Source organism: Arvicanthis niloticus, chromosome 24, assembly GCF_011762505.2.
Source record: "Arvicanthis niloticus isolate mArvNil1 chromosome 24, mArvNil1.pat.X, whole genome shotgun sequence".
Taxonomy (NCBI): Eukaryota; Metazoa; Chordata; class Mammalia; order Rodentia; family Muridae; genus Arvicanthis; species Arvicanthis niloticus.
Genome location: NC_133432.1, coordinates 13,378,710 through 13,405,080, shown reverse-complemented (window position 1 = coordinate 13,405,080; position 26,371 = coordinate 13,378,710). Strand labels below are relative to the sequence as shown.

At 42.1% G+C, this 26,371-nt stretch overlaps 1 protein-coding gene across 3 annotated transcripts in view; it reads left to right on the top strand.

The window, feature by feature from the left end:
• The window catches only part of Ift81 (intraflagellar transport 81), a 77,781-nt gene that overhangs the window by 7,297 nt on the left and 44,113 nt on the right, over nucleotides 1–26,371 (top strand). For all 3 annotated transcript variants that reach the window (XM_076922772.1, XM_076922770.1, XM_076922771.1), the window contains exons 5-11: nucleotides 804–893; nucleotides 4,964–5,029; nucleotides 5,319–5,429; nucleotides 7,798–7,882; nucleotides 13,596–13,759; nucleotides 15,046–15,141; nucleotides 17,509–17,655. In XM_076922772.1, the coding sequence (XP_076778887.1) occupies nucleotides 804–893; nucleotides 4,964–5,029; nucleotides 5,319–5,429; nucleotides 7,798–7,882; nucleotides 13,596–13,759; nucleotides 15,046–15,141; nucleotides 17,509–17,655 (759 nt within the window). The remainder of the gene's footprint in view (nucleotides 1–803; nucleotides 894–4,963; nucleotides 5,030–5,318; nucleotides 5,430–7,797; nucleotides 7,883–13,595; nucleotides 13,760–15,045; nucleotides 15,142–17,508; nucleotides 17,656–26,371) is intronic.

Below are 26,371 nucleotides of genomic sequence, written 5' to 3'. Positions count from 1 at the left end.
GTCAGTCACAAATACTGATTTTCTGATATCATCATTAAACCACTGTGGTGTGTGTGGTGCTAGAGGCTGACCAGCTTGTAGGCATCCTAAGCACGTGTCCTACCTCTGAGCTACACTTTCAGACCTTACAATGCCCTTGATTTAACAATTAGGGTAAGAGCTGTGGATGGTGAGTCTCATGAGCTCACTAGTCTGTATTTGGATCGTGTCCTACAGTACACCCTCGGCTGTGAAGGTCTGCAGAGCAAGCACAGCTCTTACCCTCTTGGCTCTTGCTGGTTTCTGGAGGGGAGCCAGACAGGCAACTCTTCTGTTATAACATGGTATCTCTCTGATAGAAAGTCAAAGCAGGCTTTGCTTAGGATAGTGGTATCTATGCCACTATTTATTGGGATGAATCTGTTATTCAGATTAGAAGGAGCCTGTCATGAATGTTCTCAGAGGGCACAGGACAGATAACCTGAAGGTGGGAGAATAGCTGCTCCAGGTCGACATAGCTAGAGGGCAGAACGTGAGAAAGTGTTCAGTGAGGAGGCCGAGCAAACCTTGTGTTTTAGATACTATATAGTTGGCAAGAATGTGAGGGGCTTTGTTTTGGTTTTGAGACAAGGCTTTGCTATGTAGCCCATTCTGAGTTCACACTCGTGATCCTGCCTCAGCCTTCCAGGGTCTAGTTAATGCACCATAATGTTTTTAGTGTTGTTCCTCTAAGGACTGAAGTGATTGCTGCAAGGTAGTGTGTGGCTTGGTGGAGGATGCTGCTGGATGCCCGTGCAGCTGCTAACTGCTAACTTCCTTTCCAGTATGAAGAGCTGATGGAAGCCTTTAAAGCTCTGCATAAAGAGTGTGAGCAGCTCAAGACATCTGGATTCTCCACAGCAGAAATAAGAAGGGTAAAGAAATGTCGAATTGGGCTGGAATAAAACTGTGTGTAGCCTTTTTTGATTTTAGTTAATTCAGCATGAGTTTTAACTGTGTGGAAACTAGATAAATGACTGCTTTGGTAGGACTTTAATATGTTGTGTGTATGTGTTTGTGTGTAGACATATGTATCCGTGTGTGCATGTAGAAGCTAGTGGTCATCTGGAGTCTTTCTCTTCTCTGTATGTTATTTTTTGAGGCAGAGTCTCTTGTTGAACCTGAAACTTAAGCTAGTCTGACTGGGCAGCAAGCTCTCAATACCCATGTGTCTCCACCCAGCACTGGAATTAGAGGCACGCTCAGCCATGCCCAGGCTTTCCTTTGTCATTCTCTGATGAAGAAATCAATGAGGGCACTGAGCGAATGGTTTATGTTGATAACTAGCAGGGATTTAGAAATACTTCATTTTGAATCTTTATTTGATAGGTATTCTTCATATGATACAGAAAACGCAGAAAAGAATGAAAAAAGAAAATTTTCATTGTATATATATGAGAACATAGAACACATAATTAATCCATTTTGCTGTTTTAAATGAGGGTCAGAGGATTCCCTCAGGATCCCATCCTCCTTAGAGACAGGGTTTCTCATTGTCCTGAAGCTCACTAATTAGGTTAGACTGTCTGGCCAGCAACGCCCTGAGATCCTCCTGTTTCAGCTCCCGGTGCTAGGATTACAGGTGTGTGCCACGCCTGCTCATTACATAGAGGAGAGCGGAACTGAACTCAGGTCCTGGCTCTAGTTTGCTTGGCAAGCTTTACCGGCTGAGCCATTCCTAGAGTCTCACCATTGAGTCTTACTGCTTTTGTATGTATCTATGTGCACATCTGTGTGGGAGTGTGTGCATGTAAGCGCAGGATGTTGGAGCCCCAAGAGCTGGAGTCATAGGCAGTTCTGAGCAGCCAGACAGGGGCTGGGGACTGAACTTGTGCATATGTGCTCTTAGCCACCGAACCATGTCTCTGGCCCCTGCTTCTTTGTAACCATTACACTGTGAGTGTGTTTCTATTGCTATTACAGTGAACAGATCTATTTTCTGTTGTGATGTACATTAATCATGTTTACACTTTGGTTTCTTCTTCTTCTTCTTCTTTTTTCTTTTTTTTTTTTTTTTTGCTATTATAAATAATGCCATGATTATCAACATAACTTTTGCATGGCTGAGTTTGTTTCTTTATAATAGTTTTTAGATGTAGAATTGCTTATTAACATGCATAAATTATTGTAGGGCACTTAATACATGTTCTCCAAAAAATATTTTTACATTCTGCCCAGGCATTTAAGTACGTTTCTTAAAGACTTGCTATTCTGACTTGCATGAATCTTGTATTTTTAGAATTCCTGAGTTATGAGTGCTATCTTTATATTCTCATTAAATCGGGGACATCAAAGTTTCTTCCTCAGGGAAGCCGTCCCTGACTCCCTAAATAGATCACTTTCCCTAGTTCTTTTCCTATGATGGCATTCATTGCCCTTATAAGTGCCGTGATGTCTGTCTTTCTAACTGCATGAAGCCCTAAGAAGGCAAGGACTGTGTCTATGCGTCTTCACCACTGTGTTCCCTGTGCCTGGCACGGTGCTTGGCGTGCGGCAGGCCCTCAGCAGGAGTCTGTGGAATATTGGAAGTGGGAGGGGAGCTCAGATCTTTCAGATAAGAAGGCCCAGTGAGAGAAGGGAGGCCATCTCCTGTGCTCTGTGAATGACTCACAGAGGGAAGAACCCTGGCTCTGACCCTATCTCATTCACTAGTACTAAGCATCCTTGAACCTGCTCTCTGTAACAGATTTAGAAAACATGGTGACAGAGGAAATAAAAATAGAGTTCACTCACAATCACACACTCTCAAGATACCTGCTGTTGACATTTTCCTTGGAATTGAACTGTATATGATTGTAATTTGCTTCTTTTAAGCAGTGTCATTTTATGACTTTTTCTCATGTCATTACATAGTCTTCTGTATCATTTTATTACATTGTAGCTAATCATTGTCAGACATGATTCTTTAAGAGTTTAGCTTCCTTAGCATTAGTAAGAATTCTTATAGGAAAAGTCTGGCTTTGCCGGCGGTGGTAACACACACCTTTGATCCCAGCACTTGGGAAGCAGAGGCAGGCGGATTTCTGAGTTCAAGGCCAGCCTGGTCTACAGAGTGAGTTCCAGGACAGCCAGGGCTACACAGAGTAACTCTGTCTTAACAAATACACACACACACACACACACACACACACACACACAGAGTGAGGGGGAGAGAAGGGAGTGCAAGAGCGAGCACCAGGGCTGCACAGAGAAACTCTGTCATGACAAACATACACACACACGTATGTATATGTGTGTATGTATATCTGTGTGTGTGAGTGATGTATATGTGACACAGTGTACATGTGGAGATAAGCAGACAACTTATGGGACTCAGTTCTCTCTACCATGTAAGTCCCAGGAATTGATCTCAGTGTGCCAGGCTTGGCACCAAGTGTCCTTACCCAATGAGCCATCTTGTTTGCCATTGTGAATATTTTACCAGAACACCCCATGTGCAGAGTTCATAGCCTGAAGGGATGCAGGTTTATTTTATGACTTTTTATAGTATTTTTTAAAATATTTTATTTATTTATTTTACATATATGAGTACACTGTGGTTGTCTTCAGGCAAGCCAGAAGAGGGCGTCGGATCTAATTGCAGATGGTTGTGAGCCACCATGTGGTTGCTGGGAATTGAACTCAGGACCTCTGGAAGAGCAGTCAGTGCTCTTAACCACTGAGCCATCTCTCCAGCCCTTTTTACAGTATTATTTAACACGGCACTATCAATAATGAGTGAGAGTGCCCATTTCCTGAAATCCTTCCAGTAATGACCACAATTGTATATGTTACCTGTAGTATTTCTACATGAGCCTTTTGGTTTTGTTTGTTTTGTTTTTGCTTGTTTGTTTAAGATGGAAATTTGTTTGCTTTTCTGTTTTCCTTACAAACTGTTGAAGAGCTGATTTAAAAAAAGGTAGTTTAATTTTTTTCTTTTCAGAGAGGTTGACAAAACAATTTTAAAGGCATGAACCACCATGCCTGGCAATTTTATTTTTCACTTTAGGTTTTTTTTTTTTTTTTTTTTTTTTGGTTTTTCGAGACAGGGTTTCTCTGTGTAGCCCTGGCTGTCCTGGAACTCACTCTGTAGACCAGGCTGGCCTTGAACTCAGAAATCCGCCTGCCTCTGCCTCCCAAGCGCTGGGATTAAAGGCGTGCCCCACCACTGCCGGCCCTCATTTTAGTTTTTTGAGACAGGGTTTCTCTGTGTAGCCTTGGACTACTGGACCTGGAACTTGCTCTGTAGACCAGGCTGGCTTCCAACTTACAGAGATCCACCTGCCTCTGCTTCCCCAGCACCGGGGTTAAAGATGTGCGCCACTACCCCACCACCAGGCTTCACTTTTACATCGTAATAATTCCATATAGACAGGACATGGTGGCACATGCCTTTAATTCTAGCACTTGGGGGACAGAGGCAGGTGGATCTTTTGAATTTGAGGCCAGCCTGGTCTACAGAGTGAGTTCCAAGACAGTCAGGATTATCTATGGAGACCCTTTCTCAAAACAAAATCAACCAACCAAACAAACAAAAACCCTCATCATAATCTTAAAAATAGTTTTGATGGGAAATTGGCAGGATATGTGGTTGGTATTTAACAGAGCAGATGGGCTGTCAGCAGCTGTTCACGCATTTAGACCTGCACACATTTCATTATGGAAGATTTTGGAAGAATCCTGTAGGCATATTTGGAATCAGAACACAAATGTGCTGGCTGGCAGCTTTACCTTGCTGTGCTATAACCTGCTTTAGTTACTTTTCTAGATGAATGCCATGCTGCCAAAAAAATATATTTTTTTCTTGCATAAAGAAGCCTGGGGGGAAATGAAAATGCCCTCAAATCACAGGAGGATCTTTGTTACTCACTGTTCTGGTTATGATGGGATGGAAGATGCAGGGCTTGGGCAAGCCTCCCCTCATCCTGTAGACTGTGTTTTTAATAGCCTCTTTACTGCTTTTTAGGATATCAGTGCAATGGAAGAGGAAAAAGACCAGCTCATGAAGAGAGTTGAACGGTTGAAGAAGAGAGTAAGTCATGCATTGCCCTGTTCACCTCAGCCCCAATCCCAAGGACTGGACATAAAGATTAAGCCAGGCATGGCCGTCCAGTGGGAGGACAGACTCAAGTAACACAGAAGGAAAGGGATCTCCCAGGCAGTAGCCCAAAACTTTCAAGGACCTGAGTTGAAAGCTTGGCTGTCTTCTCGGGGAGTACTGTTTACCAGGAGGAAATGATAAGTGGATGTAGGGTCACGTGACCTGCTAATGCCTTTCTCAAACGTGACAGGAACATGCACTACTTATTCTCTTGCTGTAGGTGGAGACTGTTCAGAATCATCAGCGAATGCTTAAAATAGCAAGACAGCTTCGAGTTGAGAAAGAGAGAGAAGAGTTTCTTGCACAACAGAAACAGGAACAAAAGAATCAGGTATCCATAGGAAGTCTATACTCAGGACCACAGAAGGAGCTCTTCTTGGAATTCAAACTAAAAAAAAGAGAATTTTACAGTTTCTTGTTTCCCTTTGTTAGCTTGATGGACCTTCTTTTTGTCTTTAGGATAGGTTTTGTGAGTGTGTGTGTGTATGTGTGAGTGTGTATGTGTGAGTGTGTTTGTGTGTGTGTGTGTGTGTGTGTGTGTGTGTGTGTGTTTTGCTGGAAATCAAACCAGGGGCCTTTCTCATCCTGCACAAGTACTGTATGATTGAGCTATCCCCAGTCAAGACTACTGTTTTTTTTTTTTTTTCTTTCTGTTTCTTTTTTTCCTTGTTTCAGTGTTTGAGGGTTGACCCTCAGGCACATGCTAGACAAGCATTCTGCCACAGAGCTGTATCCCCAGATTTCTTTTTACTTCCTATTTTGAGATGCAATTTGCTTATTTGCCACTGGGATAAAATGTACAGGGTCCTGTGATCAGTGAAACAGAAGACAATTCTCAGCGCCTCAGATGCAGGGTGCCCAGTAAACACTCTGTGGTCAGCAGCCAGCCTTACTGCTGCACAATAGAGGGGTCTGTGGAACAGCCTGGGCCAAGTGCAGTCCAGAACACATCACTTACACCATGTCACACAGAGCCTAGGTAGGTGCTGTAGGGTGCTGCTGCTGTCGACAGTGGCACAGAAACTCTTAAGTAAGAGTAGTTGGGGGCCCAGCAGTCACCCAAATTGCCATGCTTTGAAATTTCACCTTAAAGAAGAAAATATTTGGCTTTAAAGTATTACTTAAATTTATTAAAAATCTGCCTTAAACCTTAAACATACATTTCAAATCGGTGTTAATTCCTAAATTGCCAATTTAAGCTGGCAGCTGAGATCTTTAGCTCTGTGGGAGCTGACTTGGCAGCACAGCAGTTCACTGCAGTGCTGGGTTCCATTCCCTGAGCTTGGATGGTTATTTAAGGTCAGGGTCTGGTGCTGAGGCATCACTGTCAATGTTTACATTCCCCAGGGTCAAGAAAACCATGTTTCACAAGGGAAGGCATGCATCTCTTGAAGGAATAGTTTCTTTAGAAAATTTTTCTACTGATTTTATTCTTTATTTATTTTGAGACAGGATCTTCCTATGTAGTCCTTGCTGTCCTGGAGCTGACTATGTAGACTGGCCTTGAACTCACAGAGATCCTCCTGCCTCTGTCTCCCGAGTGCTGGGATTAAAGGTGCATGCCATCACATCTAAACCAAAGATTTTTCTTCAATTGCCGACTTAGACAGTAACTAAAGAAAAATGTTCTGGAAGCATTTTTTAAATGTTGCATGAGGGGCTAGAGAGATGATGGCTTAGTAGATAAGAACACGTGTTGCTCTTACAAAAGACCTGAGTGTGGTTCCCAGCACCCACCCACACACACACACTCTCACTCACAGACACTCTCACACACACACTCTCACACACACTCACACACACACACTCTCATACTCACACACTCACACACATGCTCACACACACACTCTCACACACTCACACACACTCTCACACTCACACACACATTCACACACATTCACACACACTCACACACACATTCACACACACTCTCACACACACATTCTCACACACTCCCACACACTCACATATACTCTCTCACACTCACACACACACACACTCACACACTCACATATACTCTCACACACACACACACTGTCTCACATACACACTCACACACTCACACACATTCTCACACTCACACACTCACATACACTCTCACACACGCACACTCAACACACTCACACTCACATACACTCTCACACACACTCACATACACTCTCACACATACACAGTCACATACACCCTCACACACGCACACTCAACACACTCACACACTCACATACACTCTCACACACACTCACATACACTCTCACACATACACACTCACATACACTCTCAACACATTCAACACTCACACACTCACACACACTTACACACACTCACACTCACTCACACACACTCACACTCAACATACACATTCACTCACACACTCACATACACTCTCACACACATTCAACACACATTCAACACACACACACACTCAACACACACATTCACTCACACACTCACATACACTCTCACACACACATTCAACACACTCACACACACACTCACGTACACAAAATAAAATAAAAATTTAAATTAACATGAAAATATATTGAGAAAACTAGTTACATTTTTGGTTTAGTGCAGTTATTTTCTTAGTATTTCCCTGTTTCTTCTGTAGTGTAGGAATCCCATGTTACTTCCCATTGCTTGTCTATGTAAGCATTATTTCACTGGACTGTGCAAGTAATAAGTTGAATTGTCATTTAAAGCTGTTTCACGCGGTGCAGAGATTGCAGAGAGTGCAGAACCAGCTGAAAAGCATGCGGCACGCGGCAGCAGATGCAAAGCCTGAGAGTAAGTGAAGTGCACGGTGCAGGGGGTTAGAGAATGGTTGTTTACACCAGGATAGCTCTAAAATGGTTGGTGAGCATTAACTGTCGGCATTGGAGTTGGGGTTAGCTCAGTGATCGAGTGCTTGTCTAGCAAGCGCAAGGCCCTGAGTTCAGTCCTCACTCAACTCTGAAGGAAAAAAAAAAAGACAAAATAACTGTCTCAGCATTTTAGAGTATGATTTCATTTCTCATCTGGTCAAGGGGAATCCTGATTTTTAAAAAAGAAATCCATGGGTTTTCAAAAATAGTTTTCTGCCTCCTGTTTTCAAATGGTGAAATTAATATAACTATGGAAGTAGGCTCTTCCCTGTGTGCTTAGGATGGGTGTGGTAAAAGTGATTGGATGTCAAGGCTAAAAAGAGAGAGAATCAAGGTTGGTGATTACGGCACACACCTGTAATCCCAGCACTCGGGAGGCAGAGGCAGGTGGATCTCTGTGAGTGAGGTGAGCCTGATCTACAGAGTGAGTTCCAGGACAGCCAGGGCTGTTAGAGAGAGAAAACCTGTCTCAGGAAAAAAAAAATCAAATATTCGACATTGAAGCTGACTGTTTCCTATGGCCTGGTTTGTAAAGTAACGGGTAATAATGTGGATGTCCCTGACTGAGGGACATCTTTGTAGCTCTGTGCAGGTGACAAGCTGTCTCATGACCCTCTTAATCCTGTTCCAGGTACTGAACGTGTCATTGCTCATCAGAAAGGAGGTCACACAAGTGAAGAGCGGTGCAAAGCTCTCATTTGTGTTTTCTGTTGGAGAAATATTACAGTGTGACTAGCTAGCTGAGGGAGGGATAGTGACCTATCGACAGTGCACAGTACATAGGATGCCAGTAATAAGAGTAATAGATAATCACAGGGATTGCAAGGTGGACAGAAATTGGGATCCTCACATGTGTTTGTGGAAATGGAAAGGATGTAGCTGCTTTGAAAAACAGTGTAGCCGGACGGAGGTGGTGCACGCCTTTAATCCCAGTACTTGGGAAGCAGAGGATTTCTGGGTTCGAGGCCAGCCTGGTCTACAGAGTGAGTTCCAGGACAGCCAGGACTACACAGAGAAACCCTGTCTCGAAAAAACAAACAAACAAACAAAAATAACAATAACAAAAAAAGAAAAACAGTGTAGACATTCCTCAAAATGCTAACAGTTATTATCATTTGAGCTTCTAATTCTTTCCTTCGTTTTTAACATTTACTTGTGAGGGGCACGTGTACTACCTACCATATGCATATCCAGTCAGAAGACAACTTGGGCAAGTTGGCTTTCTTCTATCATGTGGGCTCCAGAGGTCATCAGATCTGGTTGGTGGCAGCACCTTGACTTGCTGAGCCATCTCACCAGCTCCTGAATCACTATTTCTAATCCTAGGCATATATTTAAGAGATGTAAATCTGTTCGCCCAAAAACTTGAACATACATGTCCATAGTAGCATTATTTGAAATAAGCAAAAGAGTTGAAGCAACCCACGTGTTCCTAACATGTATATTTATACAATGGAATATTGCTGTGCCACGAACATGGGTGAAGTTCTAATATGTGCTTAGATGAGGTATGGATGAACCTCAAAAATAACTGTAAGAAGTCAATCACAAAAGACCATGTATTCTTATGGTACTATTTATAAGAAAATCCATAGAGGGCTGGAGAGATGGCTCAGTGATTAAGAGCACTGACTGTTTTTCCAGAGGTCCTGAGTTCAATTCCCAGCAACCACATGGTGGCTCGCAACCATCTGTAATGGGATCCTGTGCCCTCTTTTGGCACACAGGTATACATGAAGATATAACATATAACATATAACATATAACATATAACATAAACATGATAAAATAATAATAATAATAGAAAATCCATAGAGACAGAAATCAATAGTTGTCTAGTACTGGGAAGAAACAGATAGAAGTAAGTGCCTGCAAATAAGTTCAGAGATTTCTTTGCTAATAATGACCTATTGACTTGTTCTGGTGGTCAGATAGCTGTTTATATACTGAAATCATTAAATTGTCCCTCTGAATGGGTGAACTTTGTGGCAATTAAGTGCTAGCCAATGTAGGGGCTGGAGTAATGGCTCAGTAGTTAAAATGGTAAAATGGCTTAGCACGTGTAGCTCTTACAGAGGACCCAGGTTCAGTTCCAAGCACCCACACAACAGCCTACAACCATCTGTAACTTTAGCTCTAGGGGATCTGATGTTCCTCTCTGACATCTGTGGGCACCGCACACATGTGATGCACCGTACAATATAGGTAGAATACCCAGACACAAAATAAAACAAACCCTAAAAAAAAAAAAGAAAGAAAGAAAGAAAGAAAGAAAAGAAAGAAATGAAAGAAAGAGAAGAACTGAATAGAAAACTTGTGCTTACAAGATGAGTAGCTGATACTTGTCAGTCCCTGGCTGTCTGGTGATCACTTGCTCATTCACCTCAGCCTAAGCTCCAGTTCAGGTAGGGAGCATGCATTTCGTTGTGGGTGGTTTTTATTTAATTCTTTATTTACTAATTTTTTTAATGCAGATTATCAACAGATTTTCCCTCCATGGGTAGGACATGTTCTTCATGTTTCTCTTATAAAAGGAAGATGAATGTCTTAAAGATTTCATTATATTTCAGCCACATTACAATATCAAAAAGTACTTTGTGTGTCAGAAATTTAGTAAATATCTGTTAGTGGTTGAAGGGATGTGTTTTCCTGGGGAGATGCAACACATGTCTACTCATAGACCAGGGAGAAGATGCTAAAGTCCAGCCTAGTGAACAGGAGTAGGAGGGACTCAAAGACATCTGTATCACCAAAGCCCATCCCAGAATGGGTGACAGCTCACAGAAGCTGGGAGCCTGGAGCACACCACACAAAACACAGGCAGCTCAATGGGTTAGAGAATGTCTTTTCCAAGTGACACTGGTCTAAATCTCTCCCAGGAAGCCAGAACAATTCCTCCTCCTTTCACACACCTTTCCTGTCTCAGAGTCTTCTTCGCAGTTTGACTAGTGTATTATTCAGGGCTCTCTAGAGTAATGTAACTTGTAGAATGAATATGTATGTATGCATATCTGTGTGCATACTGTTATATTCAGGCTATGGTCCAGCTAATTCAACAATGGCTGGCTATGAATGAAAAGTCGAAGAATCCAGTAGTTGATCAATTCCTGAAGCTGGATGTCTCAACTAGCCTTCACTGGAATCCCAAAGAAGTAGACTTCAATACCAGTGAAGTAGTGGACTTCGTAGGAAGCTGAGAGCACACAGGCAAAGAGTACAAACTTCCTTCTTCCATGTCCTTCCTTACATAGGCATCCAGAAGAAGCTGTGGCCCATGTTAGAGATAGGTTTTCTCAGCCTGAAAGATACGGATTAAAGTCCTGTCTTCCTACCTCAAAGATCCAGATTAGAAGTAGATCTTCCTATTTCAAATTAAGCAAAAAACCAAACCAAAACAAAAAACCCCAACAAAACAAAACCTCACAGGTGTGCTTTCCAATTTTGGGTTTTAGTTAATTTCCGATGTAGTCAAGCTGACAACCAAGAGTAACCATCACAACTAGTCTGAGTAACTCTCAGCAGCTTTATTGCTTACTTCAGGAGGTAGGAGCCTTGTGAATCTGGTCAACTTCAGGAACTTCCTGAAGCTATTTTGAGTTGTTTACCTTCCTGGCTAGGGGGCTTCCCTGCAGAATGTAGTGCTTCAATGTATAGTTTCTAGGAAACAGTTACACAATAGGAGTTAGGAGCTGAAGCTTAACATTGGATAAAAAGAACACAATGTTTTCCACAGGCAAGACGGAAAAATCAAGTGAGAAAAACTGGCTGAAAATATAGATAAAAATAAGATTTTATGTATTATGCATGTACTTTGTAAGTGGACAGGAACTGAGGTCTAGGATTCCCTGCTCACAGCTCATGCATGCTGGGCAGGCACTCTGTCATACTTCCGAGCTCTATCCCCAGACTGCCATCAGCCTTTAATCAAGATAGCTGACATGCCTCTCACTGGAACGTTCTCTGTGGCCTTTGCAATGCCTCCCTTGGGCCTTATTCTCTTCCTCAAGCAGGCATTGATCTACTTTTTGTCACTGTAGGGTTAGTTTGTGTTTTCAAAACCTTTTAAAAGTAGAAAAGTAATTAGGAACACAGAGATGGGTGGCTCAGTGGTTAAGAGCACTGGCTGTTCTTCCAGACAACCAGCTTCAAGCCCCAGCACCCACATGCAGTTCACAACTGTCTGTAACTCCAGTTCCAGGGCTCTAACACCCTCATACAGATCTAAAAACACCAATGCACATAAAATAAAAATAAATTACTGAAAATAGAAATAATGTTTTAAGAGTCTTACATGTGAAAGACATTTTAAATTTTAGGCTTTGATTCCATGCACCTGTGCTTATAGGAAGTGTGTAACTACCTGGAGATGAGAAGGCTGGTCCCACATAGACAAAGAAGACAGAAGGTAGAGATAGTGAGAAAGTGCGTGGGATGGGTGCCTGAGAGGCCCAAGTGCATCCTTCCCTTCTCTGCCTTTCTCCAATCCTGAAAAGTGTTGGGGGGGGGGGGGCACTGAAAGAATGAATGGAAAACTCGTGAATTTGCATTAATAAAATTTTACATGTCCTATTTGTACAACAGAACTAAAAATAATTTTAAGGCTTTGGGCCAGATTTATTATGCAATCTTCATACGTAGATTACTTAAGCTAGAAACTCATCATTTTAAAAAGTCAAGCCAGAATTTGTAAATGTGTAACGGAAAGATCAGAAATAAACTATGTAAATCTCTTCAGGCTGAGAATTTACAATAAAACCATTATTCACTTAAAATCTGTATATAGTTGTACATCTGCCAAAGTAAGAAAACTATTAAATCTTAAAATATTTACTATAAATTAATACTTAAAAAATTAAAAGCAACTAAATCTAAAACATTTATGGAAGTGGGCACTTTTACTTCTCTTGTCCGGACTTGAACTTGTTGACCTCCAGCTCTGTCTGCATTGGTCTGAAGCTGGCGCCTTACCATGCCTTCCTGTTTATGCACTGTTAGAAGCAGAGATGTATAAAAGAAAAAAGCCAGGCACGCCTTTCATCCCAGCACTGGGGAGGCAGAGGCAGGTGGATCTCTGTGAGTTCAAGGCCAGCCTGGTCTACAGAGTGTGTTCCAGGACAGCCAGGGGTATACAGACAGAGAAACCCTGTCTCGAAAAATAACACACATGCACACACACATACACACAAAGACAGGAAAGGGCAGGAAAGGGGAGGAAAGGAGAGGAGAGGAGAGGAGAGGAGAGGAGAGGAGAGGAGAGGAGAGGAGAGGAGGAGAGGAGAATAAAATGCTCATCTCTAGGAGAATTCCTGGGGTAGATTTATTTGTGTTTTCATTTGGCCCACTGGCTTCTTAAATACGTAGAAGTGAAACAGGGCACTGATAGAGCTGCTTCTGTGACTGTTATTGTGCGTATTTTGTAGTTTAAGGAACTAGGTTATAAAGTTAGAAAGATCCTAATATCACTTGCTATATCTCGGTGTTTTTATGTAAATTGTGATTTTTACTCAGACTAATTAATCTGAAAAGACTTCAATGATCTCTTATGGCACTGTATAGATGCTGTACAGATAACTTTAACACATAGCCCACTGCTCATGCCTGACTAACCAAACCTTCATTTACTTTGTCTTTTAAAGGTTTAATGAAGAGGCTAGAGGAGGAGATAAAATTTAATTCATATATGGTCACTGAAAAATTTCCAAAAGAATTAGAAAGCAAAAAAAAGGAATTACATTTTTTACAAAAAGTGGTTTCTGAGCCAGCTATGGGCCACTCTGACCTTCTTGAACTTGAGTCTAAAGTAAGTGATGGTCTTCTTCTAGTTCAGCCATATCTGTCCTGGGACAAGGACCTCTTCCTGTGGGGTCCTATTCATGACTCTAGAGCTAGCCTGGGCTAAGGGTTGACAGCTCTGCTGATGTGTTGTCCTTGTGGATATTCTAGAATGTTCTTCGGAATAGTATCATTTTTAAGTGTAATAGGGCAGTTTTATATTTAAACCTTTTCATGTGTACTTTGACTAGACTTTGCTTCAGGATTCACTAAATGTTAATGTATTATAACATCTTGATCCCTATAAATAAAACACTAATCATTTGTATATTTTTAAAAGTTCTCATGAAAATTGACTGAAAGGTTTTTACTTTCTGATTCCTTAGTTTATTTAATAAGCTCTCCAAGTAAATGTCTAATTCTGACCATATTGCCCTTTTAACTCACTTACACAACATGGATATCCAAGTCACATGTGACTTAAATTGAAGGTCACAGGTTAGGGGGTTCAGGCTTTTGAAGGATGGATATACTAAGATACGGTTGATTGGTTTGTTTGTTTGTTTTGTTGAGAGACTGATGTTACTCAGTTTTGTCACTTTAGAAAGGGTTAATGATCGGTATAAATGGCACCTATTAATGAGTTTTAGATGTTCCATGTCACCTCTCAGCTGGGTCTGTAAACTCCCTGTACTCTGCCTCTGGGGAATGTCTGTCTGGGTTCATATTGTTACCTGGTGACTTGTAAGTCACACGGAAGTGTGTGGGTAACTTCAGGTTTATAGAAAGCACCTTTCATATAACAATGTAAGAATAATTCCTGTAAATGCTTCAGGATCGTGTACATGATTCTGATTCAATCTGAAGAAGTAATCAAATTGTATGATATTAAATTTCAGTTGTTTCTAAAAGTGCTCACAACAGTCCACTCATACAGTACTTGGGACTTTGCTCCTGGTGACTTCTGTAATGGCTCCCTGTTGCATAAACTCAAGCTGAGTGTGGCCTGCTGCCACACGAGGTCACATGGATATCCATTAGTGCACATAGTCATGGGGACAGTGGTATAGTCTAGTTATTTGATTGGTTGCTTGGTTTTTGTTTTTAGAGAGTTCCACTGAGTAGCTGAAGCTGACCTTAAGTGTCTATCCTCTTGCCTCAGCTCCCCTAGTACTCAGAGTTTCAAGTATGTACTACCACTCCTGGCTGTCCTCCTGCCTCAGTTTCCCTAGTGCTTAGAGTTTCAAGTATGTACTACCACTCCTGGCTGTCACAGTGAGAGTTTTAACATCTTTCACTTTTACACTGTTTTAGGTCAATGAAGTAAACACGGAGATCAATCAGTTGATTGAAAAGAAAATGATGAGAAACGAGCCAATTGAAGGCAAGCTCTCACTCTACAGGCAACAGGTAAGGCAACCTCTAACTGCTGGGGAGGGCTGCGTGCGTTATCTATAGTTTTATGGTGAGGTGGAAGTAAAGAATCAAGGCTTCTTGATCTCTGCTGGTCTCCACGTTGCAACAGAGAAGTAGCAGAGACCCTGGGAAGGCAGCAGTTGTAATTTGAAATGCAGTGTGCCCGTTTCTGTGAATGTGGAATTCCCGCTTCTGAATGGAGGGTTCATGTGAGGTGGTGTGAGTCAGAATGTGTGCACACACTGATCATGTGAGGTGGTGTGAGTCAGGATGTGTGCACACTCCGATCATGTGAGGTGGTGTGAGTCAGGATGTGTGCACACTCCGATCATGTGAGGTGGTGTGAGTCAGGATGTGTGCACACTCCGAACATGTGAGGTGGTGTGAGTCAGGATGTGTGCACACTCCGATCATGTGAGGTGGTGTGAGTCAGGATGTGTGCACACTCCGATCATGTGAGGTGGTGTGAGTCAGGATGTGTGCACACTCCGATCATGTGAGGTGGTGTGAGTCAGGATGTGTGCATATTCTCAGGTTAAAGTACTGATGTTTTAGCTCCATTGTTGCCATTAGTTTTTCAAGATATAAAATCATATGATATACAGGTTCCAGCTCTCACATTCTTCTCTTTCTTATATGCTAGAGTTAACTCATTGATTCAACACAATGTTGGATGTGGGAGATCCTGGGCACTTTGATCCTGGGCAGAAGTCTCATGTTTCTCTTATATGAAAGCTCAGTTCCCACACAGAGTGGCACTTCACTCCCTTGTCTTTTAATGTGGAGTCCTTGCATAAGGGGACACATTCCTTCATTGCTTCCCTTTTATTTATTTTTTAATTTTTACAGGATTGTGCACAGCATCCCCCTCTCCTGTCATGTTTGTTTTACTCTATAGCATTTATACTATGTCACAATTTGGCCAATACCATTCTAAGAGTCTAAGAAAATTCTCGAAGGCTGGGTATAGCGGTACATGCCTTTAATCTCAGCACTCAAGGCCAGCCTGCTCTACATAGAAAGCTCCAGGACAGCCAGGACCACATACAGGAACCCTTTCTCCAATAAACAAACAAACAAACAAACAAACACAAATCATGTCTGAAAATTAAATGAATAAATAAGTAAAAGAAAAACAGAAAAGAACATTTCCAGAGTTGTAGCTCATTTAAATGTTCACTCGCCTTTAACGGCATCATTGGATTATGTAAATAATATGTGCAATTCTGATGATTTTGATGACTTTTAACCTATATAGTATTTATTAAGATTCTGGAGAGGTGCCTCTGCAGTTGAAAGCTCTTGCTGTTTTACAGAGGACTCCAGTTTTGTTCCCAGTCCCCAGGTCAGGCAGCTCACAGAAGCCTGTGACTTCAGCTCCAGAGGATTCACACCTCTGTTCTCCATGGACCTATCATACACATGGTGCTCTCTCTCTCTCTCTCTCTCTCTCTCTCACACACACACACACACACACACACACACACACACACACACGTATCTTGGGCTGGAGAGATGGCTCAGTGGTGCAGAGCGTGTGCTGCTCACAGAGGACCCAGTTTGCTTCCCAGCACCCTCATGGCACTGACACCCTCCTGTAACCCCAGTTCCAGTGCTCTCGTCTGACCTCCGTGACCCTACGCACACACATGGTGCCATGCAAACACCGAGGCATACACGCATACACATAACAGAAATATCTGATAAATCTTTTCTTTTTTGGTTTTCAAGACAGGGTTTCTCTGTGTAGTCATGGCTGTCCTGGAACTCACTCTGTAGACCAGGCTGGCCTTGAACTCAGAAATCCACCTGCCTCTGCCTCCCAAGTGCTGGGATTAAAGGCGTGCGTCACCACTGCCCAGCTTCATAAATCTTTTCTTAAATGTACCAAACATAGTAGATATTTTGGCCTTTTATTTTTTAAAATATTAGTATTAACTTTAGTGAGATGTACTTCACTGTATTTCTGAAAATAAGGTATTCTTATTTCCTTCCAGTGAGTGGAAATGTGCAAACAGTAGACCAGGTCTTATTCTGTGTACTTTCCTGGAAGGTGTTGTCATTGCCTGTCAGCACTACTCAAGAAGGCTTGAATGTTTTTACTACTGCATATTTGGGGGTTTTAGTGCCCCCCCCCCCCCAGGGATTTTGCCTTTCAGAATGTCTTGAGTTTGACAGTACACATGGCAAACACTAACAATGAGAAGGACCAGTTGAACAGGCAGTGTCAGTCAAGAAGAGCAAAGCTGATCCTGAAAATGTATATTGGTGAAAATTAAAAAGAAAAAAAAGGTAATTTCACAAGGTAACAGAAAACTGAATGTATTTATTATTTTATTCTCATATTAAATATCCAACTAGGCATCCATCATTTCTCGTAAGAAAGAAGCCAAAGCTGAGGAGCTTCAGGAGACCAAGGAGAAGCTGGCCAGCCTCGAGAGAGAGGTGTCGGTGAAAACAAACCAGACCCGGGAATTCGACGGCACTGAGGTGTTGAAGGGAGATGAGGTAAGTTGAAGCAGCTCATGGATCAAGGCTATGGCAGTAAGGTTTTGTTTGAAATCACTGACAAGTTTAACATCCTTAAGTGTATGTTGGTGTAAAGTTAATTTCTTAAGTAAAAGTTACTGAAAGCTGAAGTATTAAATATTGTCTTTTTGAGGCAATATTGACATTTTCTTGATATAAGATATGAAAGACTGGTGTTCTGTGAAACAGTATTCTAGAGTTTCACTTGCCTTTTGATTTAAGTTATGTGTGTGTGAGGGGTTGTCCTTGTGAGTGTGCATGCCTGCAGAGGCCAGAGGTGTGTGTCCCCTGGAAATGCAGTCACATTGGTTGTGAACCACCTGATGTGGGTGCTGGGACTCAGACTCAGTCCTCTGGAAAAGCAGGGCGTGCTCTGAGCCATCTCTCCAGCCCTAATACTTTCACATTTTAGTGACTTTATATTGATTTCATGTAAGTATTAAATTATAAAAGCAAAGCAAACCTAGTGGAATCAAATAGATAATAAAAAGTTGTCTTTGTTGATGAATAAAGAACTGAGAAAGCGTCACTAACTTACTGTCAGCAGTATACAACAGCCATCAAAATGACCGCAACCTGCCTGCTTGGAAGCTTTAAATACGACATTTCTATGTTTTTCTCGTTTTGAGCAATGCTTTAATAGTTGCATTTATTGCGTCAGACTTGTAAGTTAGTGGGGCTACGAATCCTGGTTGCTGATGGCTGAACTCAAGCAGCAAAACCACCATTCTTCATTGTTTTCTATAACGTTAGCTCAAGAGCAACTGAGGGTAAAGCCAGACATCTTAAATAAAGCCCAGAGTCTTGTCTCAGCCCAGCACTTTCTTACTTAGCAATTCAAGGGACAGGTCACAGCTAGACTCTGACACCTCGCTTGTATTCTTTAGCTTCTAGACCTTAGCAAAGCCTACTTTGAAAAGCTGCTCATATCCAAACCTCATTTTAGACTCTGAGAAGTTCTTGAGTTCATACTATGAAAATTGCAGTGTTCCTTCACTGTGTCCAACACAAATGAGCTCCTCCTCTGCCGCAGATGTTTCCTCCCGTGCTTCTGATCGGAGCCTTCAATGTGGCTTTTAGTCTGAAGGGGAACTAGCAACTTTCGTAAAGCAACATTTGGTTGAAAAAAATCCTTTGGGAGCTGGAGATGAGACTCCTGCCTGTTGCCACAACACTGGGAACCTGGGAGGCAGGGACTGATGGGACTTTGAGGCCAGCGTACGCTACAGTGTCTCAAAAAACAAAAACAAATTTTCTTTGGCTTTTAGCATCTACTTCCAGTCGGTTGTCAGACACAGCGTATTTCAGATGCCACTTAGAAGCTGAGCTGTGCTTCTTGGCATCTTTGATGTCCAAGAAAGAAAAAGGTTCATTTCCCAGTAGTTTTGCTTTTAAGGGCCTATGCTGCTGCTTAGTGTTTATCAAAGTTAAGGCTCAGTCACAGGACAAGTTCTATGACCACAGTGTCATGGATCCTGCTTCAGGCTCACTAGGCATTCTCTTTATGCAAATGTGGGGGAAAGAACCCAGTGACAAGCTCTAAGCCTTTATTTTTGAGACATCATGTTGGGTAGAGGTATCTGATCAAGAATACTTTTTAAGTGGAAAAAGTTAGCTTTGGAATTGCTGTGGTCAACTTAAATTTTGAGTAATGTGTGATCAAAACTAGAACAAATCAAGTAAATTATTTGGCATTTACCTAAAAGAACAGAAGGTATTGGGGAACATTATGCATAATTTCTAAAGAACAAATCTTGGTAGACCAATTTTATTTTCAACTTTGATAGAGTGATAGGCCAGATGGGCAAAAAGGAGGAAGCTCATTCTACTTAAAATTATGTAAGATGATGGCCGTCTCTGAAGTTTCTCATTTGGCGTCACATGGTAGTCACCCAAACCCCTCTTATTTAAAATGTTATCTGTCAAAGCACTCGGTGAGAAGGTGTTAAGAAATAGTAACACAAAGCTAGGTGGTAGTGGCTCAAACCTGTGACCACAGCACTCAGGAGTTCCTTGAGGCAGGAAGATTGCCAGAAGTTTGAGGCCAGCCTGGGCTACTCAGTTACGTGCCAGGGCAGCTCAGATGAACTACATAGACTGTCTGAGGAGGGGAGGGAGAGAGAGATGGGTTGGTTGTGTAGCGTTTGTGAAGGATGATGCCATGGTTGAACCTCATGCAGAGCAAGGAAGAGGAAACAGAGCTGCCAGTTTTGAGAGCTTCTTGTGCAGAGCTTGGTGCTGGAAGGTGTGCACTTGTTTGCTCTTCTGAGAGCATTGTTTTCATCCTTAGTTTACCGTTTAGGTGCATTCAGGGAGATGATAGCATTGCACAGCTGAGACTGGTTCAAAGTAGAATCTGTGTTTCTACCGACCTTGAAAAGATTCTTGACTTGCCTGAGTATTTTCTGTCTGTAAAATGGGGATGGTTGTCTCCAGGAAAAACACATGAAATGATTGATATCAAAGCTTCTTACAAAGTGGGCTGAGTCACCACATTCTGTGGGGTGCTAATGTGCGCAGGAGGAGCTTACTGGAGAGGATAAGAACACAGCTCTGGGAGTCAGTCCTCTGTGTGCCTCTGGGCACACGTCTGCATGTGTGGATGTACAGAGTGTGTAGAATGGTTAGTGCCGGAGGACTAGGTCTTCCCTGCTCGCTCTGAGGACTGACTGCTTTAGTGCCTGGGGGTCCTTAGAACACCAGATGCTCCTGTGTGTTGGCTCCTGAGACTTCTATGTTCTTGTTATCACTGTGTGGAGAGTGTGAAAGCTGGAACTCTAGCTCACAGCTTCAAAAGTGAAACCAATGTTCAACCCAGGGCTATTAGAAAACTATAAAATATTCTCTACTTTAATCCTAACCTAGATTGAAGATGGAGTAACACAGTGCTGGTAAGAGTTATTGTAGCAGTTGTTCACTGAGCAGTTACCATGTGCTCAGTCTTAAAAACATATCTGTGGTAAAAATAAATGAATAAAATGAATGGCAAACAAAAAATCCAAACACCCATATCTTTGGTAATGATGTCCGACAATAGGGACATACTTGTGCTGTTAATCTTGTTTGTATAATCAGAGCGAGAGACAAGGAGAAGATCAGTGTGTGTGGGTGCTTTGTCTGTGTGTCTATCTATGTGCCATGTGCATGACTGGTGTCTGTGGAGACCAGAGGAAGGAGGCAGAGCCCCTGGAGTTACAGACACTTATTAGCCACTGGAAGAGTGGCCAGTGCACATAACTGCAGAGCTGACTAATCTGTCCAGCGCCCTGAATAGATTCTTATAGTATGAAAATTAGACTGTTTCCTATCCCCAGTCCAACCCTTCAGAGAGAGACAAGTGATAATACATCTTTAAATCTTGTTAGGCCTATCTCCGGAGACAGAAACAGAAATAATGTTGTTCTGTGGGTTTGAGAAATTTGAGTAGCATTGTACTGTGTTTTGAGTAGAAGCCAAAGAATCTCCCAGAACACCTGTGTAGATTCTAAAATTAATAATTGAATATATTTTTGACACATTCTAATGTAGTTTTGTTCGTTCTAACAATGGAAACAGTTTTAACTGTTAGCTTAGTTCTTTTTGGAGTTAACAAATTCCTTTATGGTGTTAGCGTCTCTTGTTTTCCTCAGATGTTTTGTAATTTAGTTTATAGTCACAGGTTTTCTGTAACTTTTATGGGTTCTGAGTGGCTCAGAGTTTCTGGGGTTCGTGCACAGCCTCTCCTCAAGCTCAGAATTGTCTTTTCCACACGATAGGAGGGCAGCATCTAGAGTCTGAAGAAGTGTCTCAGCAGACAGGTGGGGTGTGTTCTCATCCTCCTCTGAAAACAGCCACCTCAGTTCTTCCTTTATCTGAACACCGAGTTTAGGCTGAAAATAAGACTTCGTTTGAGAATAAAATTCCATGTTAAGAATATTTGAAAGTCACTGGGCAGTGGTATCATACACTTTTAATCCCAAGCACTCGGGAGGCAGAGGCAGGTGGATCTGTGAGTTTGAGGCCAGCCTGGTCTACAGAGTGAGTTCCAGGGCTACACAGAGAAACCCTGTCTCGAAAAACCTAAAAGAAAGAAAGAAAGAGAGAGAGAGAGAGAGAGAGAGAGAGAGAGCGAGACAGAGAGAGAGCAGGCAAGCAAGCGAGAGAAAACAAAACACATTTTAATTTGTAAGTTAGTTTGGTATTAGATTCTAGTTAAAAATCTTCATATGGAAGGCTAGAGAGATAGCTCAGCATTTAAGGGCTCTGGCTGCCCTTCTGGAGGATCCCAGGTTCAATTCCCAGCATCCACATGGAATCTGTAATTGCAGGGGATCCAACACCCTCTTCTGGCCTCTTGTCGACACCATACACCTGTGATGCATAGATACATTTGGGCAGACACACCACACATAAAATAAAAATAAAATTTAAATCTATAAAATAGAAATATAACAATATGAATCCGTATATGATTTAAAGTGCAAGTCACTGCCATTAAGTGAAGACAACTTCAGGTGTTGGAACAAGATCTAAGGTGAGGTGGTCGTACCTTTCCTGTGTGTCGAAGTGTTTACACACACCACACAGAAGTTTCTCATTGGATGGAGCTGGAGCAGCAGCACAGGCAGCAGCAGGGATGAGAAGCAGGACTGCGACAATGTCCTTGGTGGCAGGGGCTGATGTCAGTGTGTGTCTCTACAAGCAGCTGGAAGGTGTTAGCTCAAGTGGTGCCTCTTCCAGATGCACTCCTGATGCTGTTGTCACTGGCCTTCCAGTGAGTAAGCTGACGGCAGTCATTGTGGATGGCTATGGTCTGTAGTGCTCTTGAGCTCACATGTCCAGTTTCTATCTTCCCAAGAAATCGTAAAGGCCACAGATGCGTCTCGGGTACCAGACACTTGGAATGAAAGCTGGCTGGCTTCCCTGCTGCCTTCCTCCCTGCTCTCCCCCTGCCCCTCACTTCCATTTCTGTCTACATGGTCTCATTGTGGACCTGGAACTTAATATGTAGACCAGGGTGGTCTCAAACCAGCAGAGATCTGCCTGCCCAGTGAAAGGTTGATTTTTCTTAAATCAGGATAGTAATACTAACAGAGGTCTTGGCACTATTTTGCAAGCTTCAGTTGATGAGAAAAAGTAATCATTCTTCACCCTAGCCATGGCTGTTTACATCCTCAAGTAGTTCTATATTCTTGATCACAAAGTCAAATTTGCTATTTAATCTGTAGCTGATTATTTTGGTGTGATGTTTTGCCATTTTTTTAGTCAACAATCTACGCTTGTAGGCTGTGTTCCCAGGGTCTTCACTCAGATTGAAGTATGCCTGTTGGGTCTGAATTCTTTGATAGCACCAAATTCACCTCTGGTTACGTTCCCCTGGTCCACGGGTTGAGAGGTCACCGCTGGGTGCAGCCCATTGCACCCTCTCCCTCCCCATCACAAGAAGCTTGGCAGCTCAGAAAATGTGCTTAGTCAAATACTATTATAAGCAGCTTTAAAAACAGCCAAGCGTTTCATTCTGCAGCCACCACCAGAAATCCAAGCGCTAAATAGGGAAGATTATGAAATCTTCTTTAAGGACTTCAAAGAGAAGCAGCATGGAGATAAGGGAGTCCTGGCAAGATCTGCTGCAGCTGTCAGTTCCCGAAAAATTGGGAACCAAATTTTGACACTTGTGGTTGAATCATCCACCCTTCCAAGTGAGCCCAGGCAAACCTGAGGTATTTTTAGAACCTTTCAAATCACATTGTTCTCTTTATCATAGCTGGGCCTGTGGGTCCTACAATTTCCTAAGAGATAGAACAAAATTGGACCAAATAAATTGGGCTCGGCTTACTATAATAGCAGTAGTATGTGATGCATACAATATTAGATTTAAAACTTCATCTCTTTTCTTGGAACATTAGAACCACTGGCACAGCAGCTGAAGCATTTGTTAGAGTAGTAACAGCTGTGAGCTGGTGGTCTGATTCCCAGGAGAAGCACAGAGACGTGGGAAGGTGTGGTCAGCTCTCTTACAGATAGATATTCCTGGGCCAGCCTCTGCTTAAGGCTGATTGCTACCAGCATATATAACATTGTTCATTATAGACTATAAAGAAGACACAGCTAACTAGCTACTACCATATGCACATAATTACATTGTTCATGCTTGCGTGCTGAGACTTTCTAATTTAAAGTTTAAAGTGTAATAGTAACAGGTTGGGAAAGGTTAGGATAGTACTTGTGTATGTGTTTATGTTGCACTAGTTATGCTGGGTGTTGTGAACAGATGGCCATTTTAGCAGAAAACAAAAGTTGCTTTGAAACATTTTCTTTTTGCTTGGAACAGGTAGCAGCTCTGAGAGCAAACTTCTGAGCCTGTGAGTAAAAACTAGCCTGACTAACAGAGATACTGCTGCCTTTGGACACAGCCATGCCATTTGTACATGGTGGCATCCCGTCTCCGAACTCCTTAGCTCCCAGAAGCCTATGTCTATGGAAAAGTATCATAGACCAGACAAAGATGTGATTTGAGACATGGAAAATAGCATGGAGGTTGGACTAATGGGATTTAAGAACAAACAGTACTCATTCTGGTCCAGTTGTTGTAAGAAGAAACTCGAGAGCTTGGTGGAATTTCTAATTTCTTTTTTAAAATATGCATGGCTGTTTATAGTCGTGAGCAGCAGAACATTCGTATTGTGTGGTTGTCTTCTGAAAGCCTTCCAGCTAATTACTTGGAATATAATTTTATTGAAGCAAAAAAGTTTGGAGTAGGGGCAGATTCTTGTTTTCATGTAAGTGTTCAGAATGAGGTTGAAAATCCAGCAATTCTTTTGTAGTTCCAGATAGATTTGAAAGGTGTCAGGAATAAGCGAGCCCAGATTCTGATCATTACTGTAAAAGGTTGGGAACACAGTAAGCAGATAAAAGGAGAAAGAACATTTGTCAAATTCCATTTCGATCACGACGGACGGAGCCGAGTCTGTAATACTGTTCCTAAAGGCAGAGCTGCTGCTCTAGATCATTCACCCATTGCCCACAGCAGTGCCTGCAGACAGTATCGTCCACACAAGAGAGTGTTCCCTCAGCACCTACGGCCTACACCAAAAAGCATGGTCCCACTGACCTGAGCACAGAGAGTGGGGCTGCTCTTTCATAAGTGACAGCATTGGATTCCACGTGTATAGTGGTGCACACGATTGGTGACAGTGCTGAATTGCACTTTTCTGCCCAATGGCAGGCTTCGTGTTTCACTGTAATGGGGGCATATTTGTTTGAGTGACCTATCACAGTGCATGATGGGAAGCTTTTGTCTTAATCTTGCACAAATGTGTTGCTTATATCCTATGCCTTTCTTCCCCCCTTTAAAATGATGACTTGTTTTTTGAAACAAGTCTGTTGACTGGTGAAATGGCTTGTTGGCTAAAAGCACCTACTGATCTTTCCAAGGACCAGATCTACATCAGGCAGTTCACAGCCACCTGTAATCTCAGCCTTTGGGAATTTGATGCTCTTTTCTGGCCTCTGGCGTTTGAGCGCGCACACACACACACACATCAAATGATGATGATGATATTAATAATAATAATAATAATAATAATAATAATAATAATAATAATAATAATACAATTTTTTAAAGCCTGGAGATGGCTCTATGGTTAAGCACACTTGGTGCTTTTGTAAAAGACCCAGGTTCAGTTTCCATTATCCACATAGTGGTTCAAAACTATTCATAACTCCAGTTCTTGTGGATCTGCTGCCTTCTTCTGACCTCCTCAGGTACCAGGCACACCTTTACAATTATGTTTGTGGCTGGGAAGGTGGCTTAGTCAGTAGTGCTTGCTGCTGAAACATAGGACCCCAGTCAGTGTCTACCCCCACAAAAAATCCAGGTGTGACATTAACCACTCTCATGTGCAAGCTCATACACATGAACACAAACAGTGAAACATTGTGTCTTTAAAGATATGATGTTTAAATTGTTTCTTTTGAAGTCATTCTTTTCATTTTAAATTCACATTTTCATTTATTTATATGTGAATATATCTGTGTGCACAGAGCACCTGTGGAGGTCAGGGGATGATGTGAGGGCGCCGGATCTCTCCATTCACTCTGTTGACAGGGCGCCAGGGTTAGAACTCAGGTTGTCAGCATGGCTGCAAGTGCCTTTACCCACTGAAGTGTCTCATGTATCCATTTATTATGTGTTGGAGGGTAAGTATGCACATACCCCAGCACACACATGGACATAAGAGAAACTTTTGGGAGCTGGTGTTCTCCTCCTGCCTTGTGCTTGCATTGGAGTCTCTGTTGTTTCTGAGCTGCTCACTCCAGCGTAGCTCAGGTACTTGCTGCTGATTCTCTGCTCTGCTTCCCATCACTTTTCAGTCGTGCTGGGATCACAGATGTGCATAGACACATCTGGCTTTCTACATGAGCTCTAGAGACTGAACTCAGGTCATCTGGCTTGCATAGCAAGGACTTTTCCTGCTAAGCTGACTTCCCAGCTGCTTAACATGATTCTTGTAAATATCTACTTTGAAATTATTTTTCTTTAAAACTATTTTAAACATCCTCTTTTAAATTTTAAACATTTGCTTATTTTAAAGTATATAAAGTGTTTCTCTACATGTATGTTTGTGTAGCACATATGTGTATATGCCTGGTACCCTCAGAAGTTAGGAGAGGGCCAGAGATCCCCTAGAACCAGAGCTATGTAGTTGCAAATGCC